We start from the raw sequence: 14,294 nt of genomic DNA, 5'->3' as shown, positions 1-14,294 counted from the left end.
TCGGGTTCAGTAACAGCTGGTTTATCTGTGCCATCTCCTTCACTACATCCGCATGTGATGGTGAGAAACACGGAGGTGTGGAGCTGGTGAGACGGCCTTCCAGGGTTGCACAGCCGGCCAGCTGGAGGGTGGAGCCATGAGTGGTAATATGTTTCTTTCAGACCTGTGTTGCTTTACTTAGCTCTTCTCGTTCCAGTAAGACAGAGAACAGAAAGAAGGAATTTGACTTCTTTGGGATTGTGAGAAAGTGCATGTCTGCATTTCCGAATTATTTAAATCTTTTGGAGGAGCACCTGGTCATATAGGACATGTATATAATTCCACTGTTCACATGTGTATAAAGTATAAAGATGGCATCCCTGAGCCACATCCCATCATTGTGGGGTTTGTGTGGGCTTTTCCTCCACAGGGTGACAGTCCTGAACCCTCTGCAGTCCTGAGCTGGAGTTGAAATGACTGCTCAGGTTCATGTGTGATACAGAAGATGCTGCTTGACCCAAGCCAGCGCCATGGCTTCAGCCCTGCTCTCATGAGAGTATGTCATAAATGACCAACCCGGAGTGGGGCACAGTTTCCAGATGGTTCCTCGGGAGCTGCCTCCTGGCTCTATCATCTTACATACGTGGAAACTAGGATGCAAACACTAATTCAGGGGCACATGGTTCATTGGTACTCATGGTTAGAGGATCACTTCACTCTCCAGAAGCCCCATGCTGAATTTTTGCATGGGCCATAAAGCGCACAGGCCCAGGTGTGCACCTCAGCCTTGTGCTCCTGGGCACATCCCTCAGCCTCTTTATAGCCTCGATTTCCTCAACTGCACAGTTAGAAGTGGTACAGATAATGAGTGAAAATGCTTTGCTTCGCTCACTAAAAACTGTCTGTCATATCCTTGTGTTCAGGTTCGGGGGACCCTTCCCATCCCCATAGCACATCACACCACTTTATATTGGCCTGTTTACTTGTCTCCACCTCCTGGTGGGCAGTGAAGGCAGGATCCACTTCTTTTCAGCTTCAAGATTAAACCTCAGTGCGTAGTGTGAAGATAGGTCTTCCATGGGTACTTGTTGAACGAAGGAGTAGTTGAATGCCCAGATGCCCCTCTGGTCTGAGTCATTAGCCCAATAGCAGCCAGTGTTGTAAGGCCTGGTTTCTTTTATGAAGTTGATCCTGGGTGCCTGATCCCATTGATTTTCACAAATATCCTTGGTTCCTTTAATTTTGTTCAGTTTAACTCTGTTCAATGGAATTTAATGACCATCTGCTGTGTATGTTGATTAGGGTCTGTGTCCTTATGGAGCTCCCAGACTCCACAAGGGAGAGGAAGAAAGGAACAACTCACTGTAATGTACTGTGAATGTTCCAGCTACTGGAGAGTTACGGGATTTGGGCACAGTGATAGGGAAGTAGGGAAATCTATTTGGGAAGGTAGAGAAAGCTGCAGGGTGGAGGCACCTGGTAGAGCCAGGAGGAAAGGGCATCCCTGTCAGAAGGTACAGCCTGGGGAGGAGGCTGGCATGGGAAAGTGTGTGGCACATTAGGGACAAGCAAATTATTTGCTTTATTCCAAATGATATTTTATATGTGTCCATTTATCCCTTTGGACTACCCCCTACACATATACACACACGTATGTAAATATGTATGTGTGTGTATATATAGATGTGTACATTTTTTTCCCCTGGTAGGTGTGAAACCCTTCAAGTGTTCTTTGTGTGATTATGCAACTCGTAGCAAGAGTAACCTCAAGGCTCATATGAATCGGCACAGCACTGAGAAAACCCACCTGTGTGACATGTGTGGCAAGAAATTCAAATCCAAAGGGACATTGAAAAGTCACAAGCTCCTTCACACTGCTGACGGTGAGTACATGACTCCAAAGTGAGCTTTCCCTCCTCTAAATGTGTGATTTGAAGCTGATATTCCAAGTCCAACTGAAGCTGTCTGTGTGCTGGAGGCAGGAAGGGACGTGTGTCTTTTATAATGGATGTTCAGGAAGAGCAGTGAAGACCTGGCCTGTCTTCCTTGCTGCCCTATGCTCAGTGCTGGAGCAGTGCCTGCCTTCCAGCAGGTGCTGGATAAACGCATCTGCGTGTGCGTGTGTGTGGCGGGGGACACAGACAGGGAAGTTGGTTCAGGGAATGGGGCATCCTCAGGAAGCCTTGACTGTTGGTTCTGGAAGTTTTGATACTCTTCAGCCCTCCATCCCTGCCTGGAGCCGGAGGGTGGTGAGGGGCCACCTCGATGATCATGCCTGGCCTGATTTTTCAAGTGGATGCTCTTATCATTCGAGCTACCTCAGGGTTCCTATGCTCAGTCCAAAATAGGGCTCAGTCTAAAATACAAATAATATTTGGGCAGATTTGACCTTGATAAAGTATACTTAACTATATTTCTAATTTCATTCATTTATTAGGAACCATTGATTGAATTCTTGTATGTGCCAGTCATGAATTTAGGTTTTAGGGATAGCAGGTTGGTAAGGACCAGTTTCTGCCTTCAAGGAGCTTACAATCTAGAAGGAAGGACAGAGGAGCAGGTAGGCTGTGGCATGATGGAAGGTAAGTGGCATGATGAACGCAGCTTGGAGCCTTGGGGAAGAGGGTGTAAGTCAAGATGGGCACAGCAGCTGGGTAAGTCTCCCTGGAGCAGGCTGGATAGAGGGAAAGAAGATTTGTTCTAGGAAGTCAGGCAGCTACACCATGAAAGACCTTACAATTTTTATTTTACTTAGAAAGCCCAACTGTGTGAGGGACTTATGTCCCCAAGTGATGAGATTAATAAACTTTATGCATAAGTATATTGTTATTTTAGCATAATTATATACAAAAATTGGAGTTCACTACAAAAATCATAGTTATTTCAACAGTGATTTTTAATTTCAGAACTTAGAGGATGACATTAATTCCTACCTTTATGGTCAGAATGTTCTGGGAATCAGTTCTGTCGTTCATGCACTAGTTGGGGCCTCAGCAAGAATTTGGCTGAGCTCGAGGGGCTCAGTGGAAAGGCTCAGTGCTTGGCTGGCATTCATCAGAATTAAGGATCAAGGGCTTGCCTGAAGCTGAAAAAGAGCCAGAGACATAACTATTAAAACTTAAGCAGTGCTCTCTAAATAAAAAAAAAATCATAATCGAAATTAAAAATACAATGACAGTAAACCAATCATATCTGAATAATGAAAGCATTTAAGTCATGTAGTTATTTATGAATTCTGCACCTTCATAAACAATAAGCCTTACTGATCTCTCAAGTGCCTCAACATTTAAGCAAGAATTGCATTTCTTGACATGATAACACATTCCTCACAGAAGTCCTCCAGTAAAGAAGCTTAGCTGTCCACAGAGGCAGGAAGGTCTAGAGTGTCCACTGGGCCACAGTAGCAGGGTCAAGAAGGCATTCACAGGGACTGGACAAGGTTATGTGGTCTTATGCCTGGTTTTGTAATCTGGGCTCTGTGCTAAGAGGCTTTGAGCAGATGGGAAGCTGTCTAATCAGGCGAACCCTGGATTGATTGTCGTTGGATGTGGAGGGTAGGAGGTAGGTGTGAATAGCAATATCATGGGACCACAGTGACACACTCAGTCTGTCCTGCCTGTCAATGCATGTGCTTCCAGGAGCTCTTCAGAAGGAAAGGGAATTCAGATGGATGAAGCTGTGGTTGTGTTCAAAACAGTAATTCAACCTTCTGAAAAGGGAATGGACCGACAAACATTATGAAGTATTTTCTAACAAAATGTTAGAAATTGTCACTATTTCTCCTCATTTTTTTTTTTTTTTTGACATGTCTTGGGAGGGCGAGGTATTTGTAAAATCATAAGTTATTTCTAAACACTCAGCTCTCTGGGAAGAGCACCAGTCATCAGATGCAGCGAGGAGCCCACTAGAACAGGTTGCCTGCCACAGTGGGCCAACTTCCTTCATTCTTGGGCCTCAGTTGTACCACAGAATGAGGAGATGAGACCTTACTATTTCCTGGGTCTCTTATAGCCTCAATGCTCTATGATTTTAGGGGGAAAGAGTAAAGGAGGACTAAATCCTTTCTGAATCTGAGCTGGTCAGTTTCCCTCAGGGCTGTAGTAGTTCATTATTTGTGCTTCTCTTTCGATACTCCTCGTGGCATGTTTTCCCAAAGGCTGGCTTGGTAAAGAGAGTGCTGAGTCTCAGACCCAGGTTCTAGTTCCACTGGCGATCTGTGATGCAGCTTTAATTAGGCTATAGGCTATTCTTTTCCTTTTTTAATTTATAAAATACTTATAATTTTCTGCTCAAAATGTTGTAGAAACTTTGAATAAAAGTTTATTTATGTCTTACCCATTTTTTGTACTGCTCATATTTTATCTTATTGATTTCTTAGAGCTCTTTGTATCTTAATGCATTGTCATATTTTGAAAATATTTTCCCCCTAACTTCGTTTGCTTTTACATTTTGTTTATGGTATCTTTTTATGTACAGAAGTAAAATAATGTTGTTCACTTAAATTTAGCAATATTTTCCTTTTATGTTTTTATCATCCATGATTTCTCTATGTTAAAAGAAACCTTCCTCATTTGGGGAGAAAATTCTTTTATCTTCAAATTTTATGGTTTAAAACACTTATGCAATTTTATATTCTTGAAATTTATTTTAGCATATAGTGTGTGGTAGGAATCTTATTTTGTTTCCAGACAGTTATCAATTTAATTGACTTGGCATATTTATAAAGAAGTCGGTCTTTTCACTTTTATTTTGTAATGCCAGAATGTCCCATGATGTTAGGTCTAATTCTGAGATTTTGGTTTGTTTCAATAATTTTTGTTCTAGTATGTTGTTTTTCAAGGTACTGTTTTAATAAATGTAATTTTATTATTATACACCCATGTATTATTCCATTTTCTTTTTATTTTTTATGAACATTACTTAGTTTTTCTCATTTAATTATCATTCCTTTGGATAAACTTTGGAATTGTTCAGTCAAGTTATGAAAAATTTCTTCCTGTATACCACCAGGGATAACCTTGTGAGCCATTTGATGACATCTGTAACATGCTTTGATGTCACTGGGAAACTGTCCTCGTACTCATCACTTGGTGTCCTTGATGATGCTCTCAGCCTTTAATCATAGAATTAGCTTTATATTTAGAAGCATACATTGCTTTAAAGCCTGCTTGAAATTATTTGGTTTTAGTTGTATTTATTTTGTCAGTAATAATTCAGTAGTTCTGTTGAGAAGCCATGTGGACTAAGTAGAACTAGAGAGGCCTGAGTTGGAGTCATGTCTGCTACTTTCTAGTAGGGTGACTTTGGTTGGATTAGTTCTCTCTGAGCTTCAGTTTCCTCATCAGTAAAATGGGGATAGTTATGCCCCCTTGCTGACTGGGTTTGAGAATCAAATGACAGTAAGATGCCCCCAATACTCCTGTGGGCCTTTTCCTGCTTGGCTTGCTGCTCCTCTCTAGCCTTCTTTCCTGGGTCCTCCTTAGCTGTCTGATCTCTACATCTTGGAAGGCCACAGGGCTTAGTCCATGGACCTTTTCCTTCTGTCCTCACATCCTAGGTGATCTCTTCAGTCTTACAGCTTTAAACATCATTTATATTGAAGGCTTCCAGATTTCTTCCCCTGGCTCCAGTACTGCATCTGTAACTGCCCACTCAACACCAGCACTTGGATGTCTCAACAGCCCCTCAAACTGAGCATGTGCAACACTAAACTCCTGACTTTCCTCCCAAACCCCCATCTCCTGTGGCCCAGGGATTGCCAAACTTTGTAAAGAGACTGCAGCTTTCAGTGCCACGTACAGTTTCTGCTGCATACTCTTTTTATTTTTTGTTTTTGTTTTTACAAACCTTGAAAAATTGTAAAAGCCATTCTTAACTCCCAGTTGTACAGAAACAGGAAGGAGGGTGGATTTGGCACACAGGCCACATGTCATAGTTTGCCGATCCCTGCTGTGCCCCATCTCGGTAAGTGGCAACTCCTTGCCACTTGCTCAGGCCAAAAACCTTGGGTCAGCCTGGACTGTCTTGTCTCCACCCAACAAGTTGTCCATTAGCAAATCCCGTGTGTTCTCTCTTCAGCATGATCCAGAATCTCCCACTTCTCGGAGCTCTCACCACCTTCTTTCTTTTACAAGCCACTGTCATCTCTGGCCTCCGTTCTCACTGCAGCTTCCTCACTGCTTCCCTCCCCGCCCCCGCACCGACCTGTGCCCCAGAGCCTGTTCTCTACACAGCAGCCAGCCAGCCTGTTGGAATGAAGGCTGGGTCACATCCCTCCTCAGTTCAGAACCCGCCCCACCCCGCTGTCTCTCTGACCTCATCGCCTCCTTGCCCAGGCTCTCCTCCCTCATGACACACTGGCTTCCTGCTTGTTCCTCAAGCCTGCCATGGCCATGCCCATCTCAGGGCACTTGCTTCGGCCCTCCTTGCTACCTGTAATGTGCTTCCCCCTACATCTTAATGGGCACTTTCTTCTGTCCTTGCAGTCTTTACTGAAGAGTCGCTTTCTAAGTGAGTCCTTCCCTGGGTACTATATGTATGTAAAATCTCCACACTCTCAGCAAATAATCCAAACTCCCTTGTGTTTCTTATGTTTTTTTTCCTTGGCTCCTCTTTCTCTGGTGTAATATATAGTTTCCTTACTGATCATTGTATTGTCTTGGCCACTGGACCTCTTGCTAATCACTTCATACTCTCTTCTGTGTTTCTTACTGTTTCTCCTTAGACCTGACTTTCTCCAGTGTACTACATTAAAAAGGAATTAAGTAACCTCTCCTCTACCTGTTTGTGAATCTAATTTTTCACATTTATTGGCTTATTTAAAGTAATGTATCCCTGTTTATGGCATTCCTATTTCACAAAGGAGCTTATTACTGTACCTTAGAAAGTATAGGTCATACTGGGTTAAGATTTTGTTAAAAAGGTTTGCCAGTCAATATGTACAAAGAAAGAAAATCTATAAAGGGCCCAATTAAACTCTCGTCACGTATGCCAACATTATGCAAGAGTTTAATGCAAAAATCATGCTGTGACACATTTCCCCCCCTTTTGACTTTAAAAGGACCTAGACATGATGTGTGGTCTGGGGGTTTATACCTAATTCTGCCCACCCATAGCAGATGGGGGACGTTAAATTATGCAGTGCCTTTATGTTTTGTAATGAAACCAGAATTCTCTAATCATGAAATAAAAAGCTCTTTGAAGTTCAGCAGTAATTCTTTTGGGTCTCCCCATCTCCCCAGTCCAACTTGCCCTCATACACTTTAGTTAAGAGAAGTTTTCTGGCAAAATTTACAAAGAGGAATTATCCGGGCTTCAGGCACTCTTGTAATGTGTAATAATTAAACAAGGGGAGAGTCGAGTATGGAAATTAGGCTTGAGTGGAGGGGGGACCTTTTTTCCTCCCTCTTCAATTTATAATGAGAGATCCCATGGCTACACATCGAAATATCCTAGAAGATGTAAGCATGGGGTTTTCTTTTTTTTCTCCTCTGTCCTCTAAAAAGCAAAATCACTCTAAGGTAAAGTAGCCCCGCTATCCCATGGCCTCTTCTACGAAACAGGACACTCGAGAAACAGCAAGTAAGTAGAGCCAGCAAGTAATTGGTACCTGAGCAACCAGCTCGGCTGATCTTCCCAAGTTCATTTGGCTCCAGTGAGACTCCTGTCTCCGTGGCATTCTCGTCCCTCCCATGCTTACTCCTGCTCACCGTGGAGAAAAGGGTAAGGAACAGGCATGGGAGTGGGACAACTGGATGAACACGGTGGTTTCTGTTGCTTATTGCTACGGTTGGTGTCTGGGTGATGGGCAGGGGAGGGTAGGGCTGATTTCAAGGCCCACGCGTACTATTGTATAGTTGTACCCTGTTTGGGTCCATATGAAGCTCTTTTTCTCAGGTTTTTATAAACCACAAGATCCATTGTGAATAACAGCCTATATATAAAATGAACTTTGTAGTTTACTGAACTGTTAGCTTAGACAAATATACAGATTCAGCTGTTGAGTAAGGCTTGGTTACCTAAAACCTCACCAGGGTAGAGGAGTCTCAGCTGCAAAATGCCTGGCATGGTGTCTGTAACTTTCACCTGGCTGTGGTGCTGTGCTCTTTCCTGTTCTTTTATTTGGCTCTGTGCTGCCTTCTGTTTCTTTCCACATCTCATGCTGATCCATCCCTCCTTGTATCAGAACGGATGTACTAATTACAGAGAATCATCAGGCTCCAAGTCTACAGTTGCTTGAAGTTGAGCCTTTAAAGTACAGAGACTTCTTAAGCTGTATTTTTATTGCTGTAGCTATTTCTGTTCTGATTTGCCAGTGCACAAATTACCGCAGATGCTAGAACTGTTAAGATGTGTGCTCTGCAGAACACTTGCTGCAAATGCCAGCTATGCTTCCTGCAGATTCTTTTCTCACCATAAGGTGGCAAACCTCTGTGTGCTGGGCAACATGGAGAGGGGAGAAGGCAGAGTGGGGAAAACCGTGGGCTCAAGAGGTCAGGCCCAGCTTAGAACCACTTCCTGCCTGTACAGCCTTGAACAGGCGCTTCATCATCCCCCTTTGTAACACGGGTGACTGCTGGAACAAATTACCTCAAATTTAGTGGCTTAGAGCAACACAAATGTATTACATTGTAGCTCTGGAGTGTCAGCAGGGCCGCATTCCTTCTGGAGACTCTGGGAGAATCTGTCCCTTTGCCCTTGGCAGCTTCTAGAGCCTGCTGGGATCCTTTGGCTTATGAGCCCCTTCCTCTGTCTTCAAAGCCAGCAAGATAGCATCTTCTAATCTCTTCTGTCCCTTCCACCATCATCACATCTCCTTCCCTGACTCTGCTTCCTCCCTCTTATAAGGACCCTTGCAATTTCATTGGGCCCATCTGGATAATTCAGGACAGTCTCTTATGTCAAGATCCTTAATTTGATCACATCTGCAAAATCCCCTTTTTTCCATATAAAGTAGCACTTATAGGTTCTGAGGATTAGGAGCTGGATATCTTGGGGGAGGGGTTGCCTTATCAGCCTACCACCGTGGGGTTGTGGGAAGATGAATTGGGTTCATAGTAAGTGTGTTCAGCTCAGGTACCTGTTCCTCTAGTGGTTGGGGTTCTCATGTTCCCAACAGCTCTTAACAACACAGTGTTAAGAATGGTCATTAGTAGCAGTTAATCTCCGTCATCTAGGAATGATCAAATTACTGTTCTCTCAAATATTCTCATTAGGAAGGCACAGGGCAATAGTTAAAATTTAAAGGCTATCACTGTTGAAAAGGGCAAAAGTCAGTTTTCTGATAAAAGGGTAAAATCAGTTTTCTGAAACTACTGAAAATTTACTTATGCAAAATGCCACCTTTTTCAGTAAGACTGTATAAACAGTCATGAGGCATTTTCACCTTTTGCCTCTAGATATTATTATTACTAATAACAGTTTAGACTTATGGAAATTCTTTCTCTGAGTACTTTAGTGCTCCTTCAAGTTTGAGGTACACATAAAGATTGATTTGTCAGGGTTGATTTAATTTAAAAGATATTTCAAACAAATTACCTTAATTTGGAAGGAATTTTCCATCACTGTCTTTCCGTGTGTTCTGGTGGAATCCAAATGCTAGAAGCTGAAGGTGATGATTTAGGATTTTTCTACTATTCCGTTCCTTCTTAGTTTTATATAGCACTCTATTTGAAGTAACTAAGCAGCTGAAATCAACCTCAGGGAAACTCATCAAGCAGATGTGGGTGTAGTAAGAAGCAAAGGAAATGACAGGTGCTGTGCATGCTCTTGGTGCTGGTCACCAGCCTGGGGCTGCACAGATCCCAAGTGGCCCATTCATAGCCGCTGGCAAGTGAGGGCTGATTGTCTCTGTTTTTAAGAGCAGAGAATGGGGGCCCAGAGTGTCCATCCCTCTGGGCTCAGCTCTGGAGGTCCAGGGTGACATGGGTGTTTTTGTGCCTCTGCATCCATCTGGGGATAACTTCCTGCTTGAGCCCAGGGGCCTCAGCAGGGCAGGGGCTCTGCTGGCCCCTCACCTGCCCCTTGCATGTCCGCCTTTTATTCCACAACAGGCAGAGTCACTGGGAAGGGCAGCCCTGTCTCCCTTAGGTCTGTTGTGTGTCTCTATCTAATCTAAGGCAGGAGAACAGGTATTCCTGATCCTTCTTTTCCCTTTATGCTTCCAGATCTGCTCCTTTCCCCATTCTAAAAGGGCAGGCTGAGTAACTTTATACCTGGGTAAAGCCTGAATAAAGGGGAGAGCTCAGGATTGTCTGAATTCAGACTCTGTGCTTTCTTTTACTGTCTGGTGATACTCGAACATCCAGTTGCCAGGCCCAGGCTGTGCTCAGGTCAGTGGTTAGCTTTGCTCCATCAGCTAGGCGTCCATGGGACGGTGGCCCAAAAGCTCCTGTTAGACAAAGAAACAGACTCCTTGCAAAAGAAAACTTGAAAATGGACAAAGATTTTGCAAAGATGGTACAATACCTTTAGAATGATGAACAGAAATAGTGAGATGACATTTTCATCCCCTTCCCCTCCCCATCTTTGAAGGGAAGTGTACCAGATCACACATTTTTGAGGGAAATTGGAGCTGGTGGTGAAATACTGTGTTTCCAGAGCGTGCCCAGTGTCTGCAGTGGAAACCTCCAGCAAGCCTGGTACTCAGAGAGATGCTTATGGAAAACCATGGGTGCAAATAATGCTGATTGCGTCTCTTTTTCTTCCCACCTGCAACAGCAGCCCACATAAACTACAAACTGTCATGTAGCCCTCAAACTTTATTGTTGAACTGCATGGCATATCTTTTCTTTCTTGAATGAATTTGTTGCACAGTTCCAATCACCTTCTGGAGGTGGCCTGTTTTGTTATTGTGCTTTTTTGCTTTTTACAAAACTTTTAAAAATGAAAGTAACACACACACACAAAAGTGTGTAACTTGTTAAGTGTATAGGTCAGTGAAGTATGACAAAGAAGGCACACCTGTGAAACCACAGCCTACGACAGGACACAGAACATTGCCATTCCCTTGGGAGTTGCCCCCAGCCCCCGTTGTTCCCCTTCTCTCCAAAGGTAACCATTGCTCTGAATTCTAGCACTGTAACTTTACCTGTCTTTGAACTTTGTATGAATTGATTCATACAATATTTGTTATTTTGTGTCTTGCTTCTTCCTTTTAACATTTTGTTTGTGAAATTCATCCAGGTTGTTGTAATTTTGACTTTTAATACCTGGGCCTCTGGGTCAAAGAAGAAGAATTTCGTAAGTAACTGAGATTCTGAATTCTGCAGTTTGTAACTGGGAAGCCTTTGTTCCCACAATCAGCTTTTTTTCACTGTGGCAGTGTTTATGCTTGGAATGCTTTCTGTCAAAGTGTTTCTCCAAAAAGTGCTATGACTCAGCTTTCTTTCATCCTCCATGTTGTCAAGACTTGGCTCAGAATGACTTTTGACTGTTTACAAAAGTTAAATCATGGTTCAGAGGATAAGAAATGACTATTCCTGAGATGATTCAAAAAATTAGGCCACTGTCTCTTCTTTGCGAAGAAGAGAGGCGGAGATGCCTGGTCAGAAAGAGCACCTGCAAATCAGTGTATAGCTAGTCAAGGCTCTGGCGGTATTTTAAAAGACAGTGAACTCTTTTGAGTTTTCAGGTCCAGGAGCCGTTGATGTAATTTTCTGGATCTGTATTGAAAGAGCAGTCTTCTGGACTGTGTGCAGTAGTGGAGGAAACATCCCAGCCTTTCAGAGGTGGACGCTGATTATCTGAAATGCTTTTCTATTAGAGCATAGACAACATTAAAACAGCAATCACAAAAATCCAACCCCTTCCTACAAGTGTGCCCACAATTCATCATCTAATAAATACACGATTCTTTTAAAATCTTTACTCATATTCTTATGGAATGATTATATAGTTGTGATGAAAGTGTAAATATTATTCTTATAACCTTGAAATTAATATTGGAATTATTCTTTGTTGCCATACAGTCCACAAATAACAAATTTAAGTGTTTCATCATGTTGCATCAATGTGGTGATCCATGAGTAGCATAAAGAGTCCCTTAGTTTTGGACAATGTGTTATTTTCTTTTTTCCTCCTATTATTGTAACTTATGTGGCAGGGTACTCATTCTTGCATATAAACTTTCCCTTCTTTTGAATTAATTCCTTAGGATGCATTTCCAGGAGCAGGATGGCTATTTTGTTTTGGTGATTTTAATCATACATTGCACTGACAATTTACTTTTCAAGAAATTGTACCAGAAATATGAAAGTGTCCTAGCTTAACTCTTTAATTTTTAAAACATTATGTTACATAAATGTTTGGTTTCTTAGTTTAATGGTCATCAAATCTCACAATGTTATTTTAATTTTTATTTATTTGATAACTCATAAAGTCAAACAGGTATTGTGAAGAGTAAAAGAGTTAATAATGTTCATAAAGCATTTGTAGCATTGGTTCATGATGCTAAATACTCATACAAGTCTAAGTGTTTGTGGTCATTGGACATGTTTTAATTGATTAAATCTGATTTTATCCTCTTGAGCAAATTGGTCATGCCCTTTTTTGTCTGTCTGTTTCTCGGGTCTTGGTGTTTTGTATTCAGGCATTCACTGGTTCTTTCAACAGCTCATTGAGACTTTTTTGGTCACAGTTGACAGAAACTCATTTGAGGTCTCTGAAGCAGACATGGGCATTAATTGTAAAGGCACTGGTGGATCTAACAGAGACTCGGGGTCTTCATGTTTGCGGTCGCTTCTTCCCAGTCCTGTCTTCCCCTCCTCGTCACATGGCTGGTCCTCCTCATCCTTCCATTTTGGCATTTCGCCACTTCTTCAGAGGCTTCTCTGACCACCCAGCCCTGGGTCCATATCTCATGCCACCCCCCTATTCTCCACCACCCCTCCGTGTCAGTGTCCTTCATAGTATGATGTGACTGTGATTATTATTGGCTATGTGCTGGTTATCCATGTAGGTGATGAGTTCCATGAGGGCAAGGGCTCTGCTATCTTGCTCATTCTTGTCTCCCGGGCTCAGGGATGGTCCTGGCAGTGGTGACCCCTCAGGGAGTGCTCTCTGAGTGCACGAACACAGCCAACCAGGTGGCCATCTTCCTTCCTCTTTGCTCCTCTCTGCTTCCTGTACTACCTTCCAGTGTCCCGTCTCTGCCTCTCTTTGCTGCGCCCTCCCCCAACCCCTCCTGCAGACTGGCTTGTTTACTTGTTGCATCCTCAGAGTGAAAGCACATCTCCCTACAGCTCCTGAGTAACATGCTTCATATCTGGACCAGCCAAATTCCTGGCTCAGCTTGGGTCACTTGTCCACTGTGTTCTCATTGCCTGTGGCTGGAGTGAGGGTGGGATGGGCAGGGCCATAGAGCCAGCTCTAGAGGCACCCAAAGTGACCATGTTGGTTATGGGGAGGGAAAGAAAGGATGGATGAGCAGATTTCCCATTGGAACACTTCTATTACTGACTGCTAGCCTGCCCCATCTCCAGTGTGTGCTTACTTGCAAGCACTTAGGACATGGAATGAAAAATGCACGGTCCTGTCCCCAAAATACTCACAACCTCTAGGGTACCAGGAAGACCAACCAAAGATGTACCTGTTAACTGCTTAGGCACTCTGGATGGAGCAGATAACACAAACAGAAATCAAAGCAAATAACAGAAACCCCCACTGTCATGGGGCTGCAATACTAGTGAGCGAAACAGATGATAAACATGATAAATCAGTAAAATATATGATATATTATGGAAATATGAAAGCATCCAAAATATTGAGAAGACAGATATGAAAGTGAAAATATGAATATGAAATGATTCAATTTCAGTATGAAAATGTAAGCTGAGAAATGCTAAAAATGAATCAGCAGAGGGGGATGGGAACTGTAATTTTAAATTGGATGTTTCTAGAAGGATTCAGTGTGAAGGGGACATTTGAATGAAGCTTTGAGGGAGATGAGCCAGCAGAGCCCGGGGTATTTGGGAGGGCACCCCAAGTGCTGGGAGAAGCTAGTAGAAAGGCCTGGAAGTGGGGTGGGAGGGGAAAGGTCATGCATGAGCTCAGAGAGCTAACAGGTAGCCTCATCCTGGAGGGCCCTGCCAGCCATTGTAAGGCTTTTGGCTTTTGCTCTGCGTAGAGATGAGGCCAGAGAGCCTGCTGAGAATAGGAGTAGAAGGCCTTCTATAAACTATGATATACCTGCTTACACGTTATCGTAATTTTGCAAACATTTTCCCCTGCTCTTTTTTATTCCTTTTGTTTTAGGTGTATTGCTTTAGGCTGGCTTAATTAGAACTGAATCTTTTAATTGTCTTAGAGAGTATTCG

General features: G+C 43.0%; 1 protein-coding gene across 4 annotated transcripts in view; it reads left to right on the top strand.

Moving 5' to 3' along the window:
* Positions 1-14,294, top strand: part of ZFAT (zinc finger and AT-hook domain containing) — a 202,908-nt gene that overhangs the window by 102,741 nt on the left and 85,873 nt on the right. For 3 of the 4 annotated variants that reach the window (XM_063079198.1, XM_063079195.1, XM_063079197.1), the window contains one exon: positions 1,689-1,862. The exons of the other annotated variant lie outside the window; for it this stretch is intronic. In XM_063079198.1, the coding sequence (XP_062935268.1) occupies positions 1,689-1,862 (174 nt within the window). The remainder of the gene's footprint in view (positions 1-1,688; positions 1,863-14,294) is intronic. 4 annotated transcript variants of the gene reach the window in all.

This window comes from Cynocephalus volans, chromosome 15, assembly GCF_027409185.1.
Source record: "Cynocephalus volans isolate mCynVol1 chromosome 15, mCynVol1.pri, whole genome shotgun sequence".
Taxonomy (NCBI): domain Eukaryota; kingdom Metazoa; phylum Chordata; class Mammalia; order Dermoptera; family Cynocephalidae; genus Cynocephalus; species Cynocephalus volans.
This window is presented reverse-complemented; position numbering and strand designations above follow the sequence as displayed.